General features: G+C 46.5%; 2 protein-coding genes across 2 annotated transcripts in view; one reads left to right on the plus strand and one right to left on the minus strand.

Moving 5' to 3' along the window:
* Positions 1 to 5654, minus strand: part of LOC135218874 (HORMA domain-containing protein 1-like) — a 38883-nt gene extending 33229 nt beyond the window's left edge. The window contains exon 1 of the mRNA XM_064255325.1: positions 5577 to 5654. Coding sequence (XP_064111395.1) covers positions 5577 to 5654 — 78 coding nt within the window. The remainder of the gene's footprint in view (positions 1 to 5576) is intronic.
* Positions 1 to 6000, plus strand: part of LOC135219143 (uncharacterized) — a 117264-nt gene that overhangs the window by 57482 nt on the left and 53782 nt on the right. The gene's annotated exons all lie outside the window — the stretch shown is intronic.

The following is a 6000-nucleotide window of genomic DNA, read 5'->3' on the forward strand; positions in this document are numbered from 1 at the left end:
TAGAAAAAAAAAAAAAAAAAAAAAAAAAAAAAAAAAAATAATAATAATAATAATAATAATAAAATAATAATAATAATAATAATAATAATAATAATATGTGGCGCCGTAAGGAGAGTGGGTTAGGTCGTCAATGGACTTAAGTCAAGTTAAGCAAACATTGGGGTTGGTCAGTCGTTGGATGGGTGACCGCTCTCCTCAGCATTGATTCCTTGGGAAAGGATCTTTACCATAATTTCCTCAGTCTACTCAGCTGTAAATGAGTACCTATCCCCAATGGGGTAGGGTCCAGCTATGGGTTAAATAGCAAAACTCAGCAATGATGGAAAGAAATGAAGGAATAAACGACAACGACGTAAATGGAACCTCTGGCAACAGAGGAGCTTTGTCTGGCAACCAGGTATTCAACCCAATTGAAGGGGAAGACAGTCAGGTACTTGGAGGTCGTCATCCAGCAACTGATCATCACAACGACAGTAATCAACAGCCTGAGATTGGAGCTACAGAAGCAAAAAGGAAGAAATGGACAAGAGGAGAAAATAAGGAAATATGGAGATGCTACATCAGAACCAACCCGATGGAGAGAGGATATAGAAGAAGATTGGTCAACATCTGGAATGAGAGGAATAACACCCCCAAAACAGAGCAGAGGCTGGCAGACCAAATAAGGAACATAAAGAAAAACATCTGGCTCTCCCCAACAGAAAGAGAACTGGAAAGGGAAATGTCACAAGACAACGAATTACACGAAGACAAACTGAGAGACGATGCCACAGAAGACGACAGGGAGGATGAGGTATCAAAAAAAGACACACGAAGAAACACCAACGAAGTAACAGAGAGGACGGAATGGGTAGAAAAGATTAGACAATGGATGGAGCCAGATACAGAGAGAATAAAGATCCCCTCCATGAAAGCCTACAACACCAAGAAATTAAGGGAGAAAACAAGTGAGGTCAATGAAATAATGGGCATAATACACACCACCAGTATCACAGAAACAAATAACTTGGTATATGCAGGAGCAAGATTAGTAGCAGAACTGATGGGGATTCGAACACCAACACCACCAGCACAACCAACCCAACAGAAACCAAAACAGCAACCTCCTTGGAAAAGGCGCCTGGAAAAGCAAATCATGGTGATGAGATCTGACTTGAGTAAACTGAAAGAGATGGCAGAAAAAAGGCTAAGAAGCAAGAAAACAAGGGAGGAACTCAATGAGAAATACAAAGTACAAGAGAGGGGACTAAACAACACAATAGAAGATGTAAGGCCAAAGCACATAAGATCCAACGGTACATGAACAGGAATAAGGGATACCAACAGAACAAACTATTCGGAACCAACCAGAAAAGACTATACAGCCAACTAAGAGGGGAAGACAACCACCCAGAAATTCCTGAAGCCGAACCAAGTAAGAGACTCTGGGAAAACATATGGAGTAATCCGGTATCACACAACAAACATGATATTGTTAGTATACAATAAAGTTTTGTACATACTTACCTGGCAGATATATACTTAGCTTAGGTCTCTGACGTCACGACAGAAAATTCAAAACTCGCGGCACACGCTACAGGTAAGTCAGGTGATCTACCTTACCCGCCGCTGGGTGGCGGGTGTAAGAACCAGTCCCCCTTTCTTGTCAGACTACTTTCTTCCACCTGTCTCCTGAGGGGAGGCTGGGCGGACCATCAATCGTATATATCTGCCAGGTAAGTATGTACAAAACTTTATTGTATACTAACAATATCATTTTTGTACATGAACTTCCCTGCCAGATATATACTTAACTGATTGACACCCTTGGTGGAGGGAAAGAGACACATACTCACTTAGAAAGTGGGGACAACACATGTTAAAGGAATAAAAATAAACCCTTGGTTCTTACCTGAATTAGGCAGAAGACTTCATAGTTACTGTCTAGTAGTCGCGTTGCCGCTAAAGTGTCTCAGCGAGGGCGTGACCTATAGCTGAAGAACTCTTTGGTCTACCAATGGGAACGGAGTCCACTTACTTGGCAGAATCCAAAACAGGGTCTGGTCAATGGGGATCAACCCGCTACATGCCAGAAGCCTATCACTACCAACCGCAAGGAGCCTCAAGCACAACCGATCACCTAAGCAATTACTAATATTAGTATACGAAAGAAGGAGCTGCCTCCTGCAACCTCCTTCGTACAACCAAAAACTCCAAATTAAAAACTAACAGGGAAAAGGATTAAAAAGGATGTGTTTCAGCTCCCTGCCCCAGCACTGAATCCGCCGATACGTAAGGGCCTAGCCCAAAACACTTTTCATACGTAATCGATACGTCTTTAAGGTAGTGATTGGAGAAGACTGATTCACACCTCCAAAAAATGGCCTTCATGAAGTTTTGTAAAGACATATTCTTCTTGAAAGCCAAAGACGTCGCGATGGCCCTCACTTCGTGCGCCTTGACTTTCAGAAGACTAAACTGTTGCTGACTGCATGATGTGTGGGCTTCTCTAATAACATTCCTGATAAAGAATGAGAGGGCATTTTTTGATAAGACCTACTGGGATCCCTTACAGAGCACCAGAGATTGCTCTCATTAGCAGCAAGTCTTCTCTTCCTTTGAAGATAAAATTTCAGGCTTCTCACCGGGCAAAGAGATCTCTCTCCTCTTCTGTCCCAACTAAGGAGGACAAGCTTTTAATTTCGAAGCTCCTGGGCCATGGTGAAGAAAGGGTTTTCATTCTTGGCTAGGAAGCCGGAAGAAAAGAGCAAAACGCGGATCCTCCTTGAAAACCTACCTCACCTTCTAGAGCCTGCAGCGCTGACTCTCTTCGCTGAAGCTAACGCACAGAAAAAAAAAGAGTCTTCATCGAAAGGTCCCTGAACGAAGCTGTATGGGGACGTTCGAATATTGAGGACCTCAGAAAGAGCAGCACGACGTCTAGATTCCAGCTAGGAACTAAGTAGGAGGTTCTTTTAACCGTCTCAAATGATCTGATTAAGTCATGGAGGTCCTTGTCTTCGGATATGTTTAATCCTCTATGACGAAAAACTGAGGAAAGCATGCTCCTGTAGCCCTTGATGGTGGAGACTACTAACCCGCATTTTTCCCTCAGGAAGATAAGGAAATCTGCTATCTGAGTCACAGAGGTACTGGAGGAGGAAACTTTATGAGTCCTGCACCAACATCGAAAAAACGTCCCACACTTCGACTGGTAGACTCTAGATGTGGAAGGTCTACGTGCATTGGCAATACCCCTTGCAGACTTTGCCGAAAAGCCCTTAGCTCTGACGAGACTCTTGATAGTCTGAATCCAGTCAGACTGAGAGCGGGGAGGTTTTTGTGAAACCTGTCGAAGTGGGGCTGTTTGAGCAGATCGACTCTTAGTGGTAGGATCTTGGAACATCCACCAGCCATTCCCAGTGCTCTGTGAACCAATCCTGGGCGGGCCAGAACGGAGCTATCAAAGTCATCCTCGCTCCCTCTGAAGCTGCGAAACTTCCTTAGCGTTTCCCCTAGAATCTTGAAAGGCGGGAACGCGTAAAGATCCAGGTTTTTCGTCCATCAGGAATGCATCTATTGCCACTGCTCTTGGGTCCGCAATAGGGGAGCAGTATAGATCTATCCTCGCATTCCTGGAGGTCGCAAATAGATCGAGATGGGGCATGCCCCACGTCCTCCACAGCTCCTGGCATACGTCGAGTGCAGAGTCCACTCTGAGGAAGGACTTGATTCCTTCTGCTTAGCAGATCCGCTCCTGACATTTTCTTTCTCCCTGTACGAACCTGGTGAGAAGACTTTATCTTCCTTTCCTCCGACCAGGAGGAGGAGCGATCTCGCTGTCTCGTACAGGGGAGAAAGAGTGAGTCCCCCCCTGTTTCCGAATGTAAGCCAGGGCTGTGGTGTTGTCCAAGTTGATCTGAACTGACTTTCCCTTTACGAAGGGTTCGAAGGTTTTAAGAGCGAACCAAATCGCTGTTAGCTCTTTCTGTTGATGTGCCAGGACACCTGATCCCCCCCATCCAGGTTGCCTGACACTTCTCTCGACCCGAGAGTAGCTCCCCAACCAAATATGTCCGATGCGTCCGCATATAACACTAGGCTGGGGTTCTGAACCTGCAAGGAAAGGCCTTCCTTGAACAGGAGAGGGTCTAGCCACCAACGTAGATCCTCCTTTATCTCTTGCAAGATCTTGAACGCAAAGTCTAGACCTTGAAGATCTTCGGTTCCAGTTCCTCGTTCAGGAAGAACTGTAGGGTTCTGAGGTGCAACCTCCCTAGAGAAAACGAATTGCTCCAGCGAGGAGTGTCCCCAACAGACTCATCCACTCCCTCGCTGTGCATACATCTTTCTCTAGAAAGATTGCTACCTTCTCCGAACCTCGGGTTATCCTCTCTGGGGAAGGATACGCCCGAAAAACCTGAGAAGCCATCAGAATCCCCAGATAGATACGCTCTTGACTGGGGATTAGCTGTGACTTCTCGAAATTCACTAGCAAACCCAGAGAAGCTGCTAGATTCAGCGTTAATCGTAAGTCCTCCAGACATTTCTCCTTGGACTTGGCCCTGATTAGCCAATCGTCCAAGTAGAGGGAAATCCTCACTCCCTCGAGATGAAGCCACTGAGCAACGTTCTTCATCAGCCCAGTGCAGACTTGGGGGGCTGTGGAAAGGCCGAAGCATAAGGCCTGAACTGAAAAACGTTCCCTCCCCACATGAATCTTAGAAATTTGCGTGAAGAAGGATGGATCGGCACGTGGAAGTAAGCGTCCTGAAGGTCCAGTGACACCATCCAGTCCCCGGGACGAAGAGCTGCTAAGACTGATGAAGTCATCTCCATAGCGAACTTCCTCTTCTTCACAAAGACGTTCAGGGTGCTTACGTCCAGAACCGGCCTCCATCCTCCTGAGTTCTTGGGAACTAAGAACAGACGGTTGTAGAAACCCGCGGAAAGAGGGTCCTGTACCATCTCTATTGCCTCTTTCTCCAACATCAGCTCTACTGCTAGAGCGAGGGCTTGATTCATGAGTGGGTCTTTGTATTTGGCCACCAGTTCCCTTGGAGTGGTGGTCAAAGGTGGTCTCGAGATAAAGGGAATGAGGTATCCCCTCTTGATGATAGCGAGGGACCAGTTGTCCGCCCCCTTCCGTGCCCAGACATCCGCAAAGTTCAGAAGTCTGGCACCCACAGTTGTCTGGAGGACAGGCAAGCTACTTCTTGGCCCTAATAGACCGAGAGAAGGTCTTTCCTCTTCTGGGTGGTGTCTCGAACCTCTGGAGGAAGAAGAGCGGGACGAAGGACCTCCTCGAAAGGGCTCTTGCCTAGTCTGAGTTTCCTTCTTCGTTTTCTGTTGGAACGAAGGTTTCGGTATTCTAGCTGAGCGAGCCAGCATATCCTGCGTCGCTTTTGCTGACAACGAGCTGGAGATGTCATTAATTATCTTCTTCGGGAAGAGTTGCGGAGAAAATTGGGAATACAACAAGGAAGCTCTCTGTGCATGAGAGACAGCCTTGGTTAAGAAAGAGCAGCAAAACGGCCCTTTCTTCTTACTACTCCTGCGCCAAAAAAGGGAAGCAATCTCCCGGATCCGTCTCTCACTGCCTTGTCCATACAAGACAGCACTGCGTGAAGGTCTTCAGGTGAAAGAGTGTCTTCATCTTGAGTCCTCATAGCCATGACTCCAAGGGTCCAGTCAAGAAAGTTAAAAACCTCTAAGACTCGGAACATTCCCTTCAGAAGGTGATCCAACTCGCTCATACCCCATGTCGTCTTCGCAGAATTAAGTGCCGAGCGACGTGCGGAATCAACCAACGAAGAGAAGTCCGAGTCTGCTGAAGAGGGAAGAGTCAGACCCAAGGGCTCTCCTGACTCGTACCAGAACCCCATCTTACCCGTAAGCTTGGACGGGGGAAAAGAAAAAAAAATACGGTCTTGCCTTTCTCTTCCTTCGAAAGCAACCAGTCGTCAAAATTCTTAAGAGCCTTCTTCATCGACACTGTCGGTTTCATCTTAACGACTGAAG

The sequence above is a fragment of the Macrobrachium nipponense genome, chromosome 19 (genome assembly GCF_015104395.2).
Source record: "Macrobrachium nipponense isolate FS-2020 chromosome 19, ASM1510439v2, whole genome shotgun sequence".
Lineage (NCBI taxonomy): Eukaryota > Metazoa > Arthropoda > Malacostraca > Decapoda > Palaemonidae > Macrobrachium > Macrobrachium nipponense.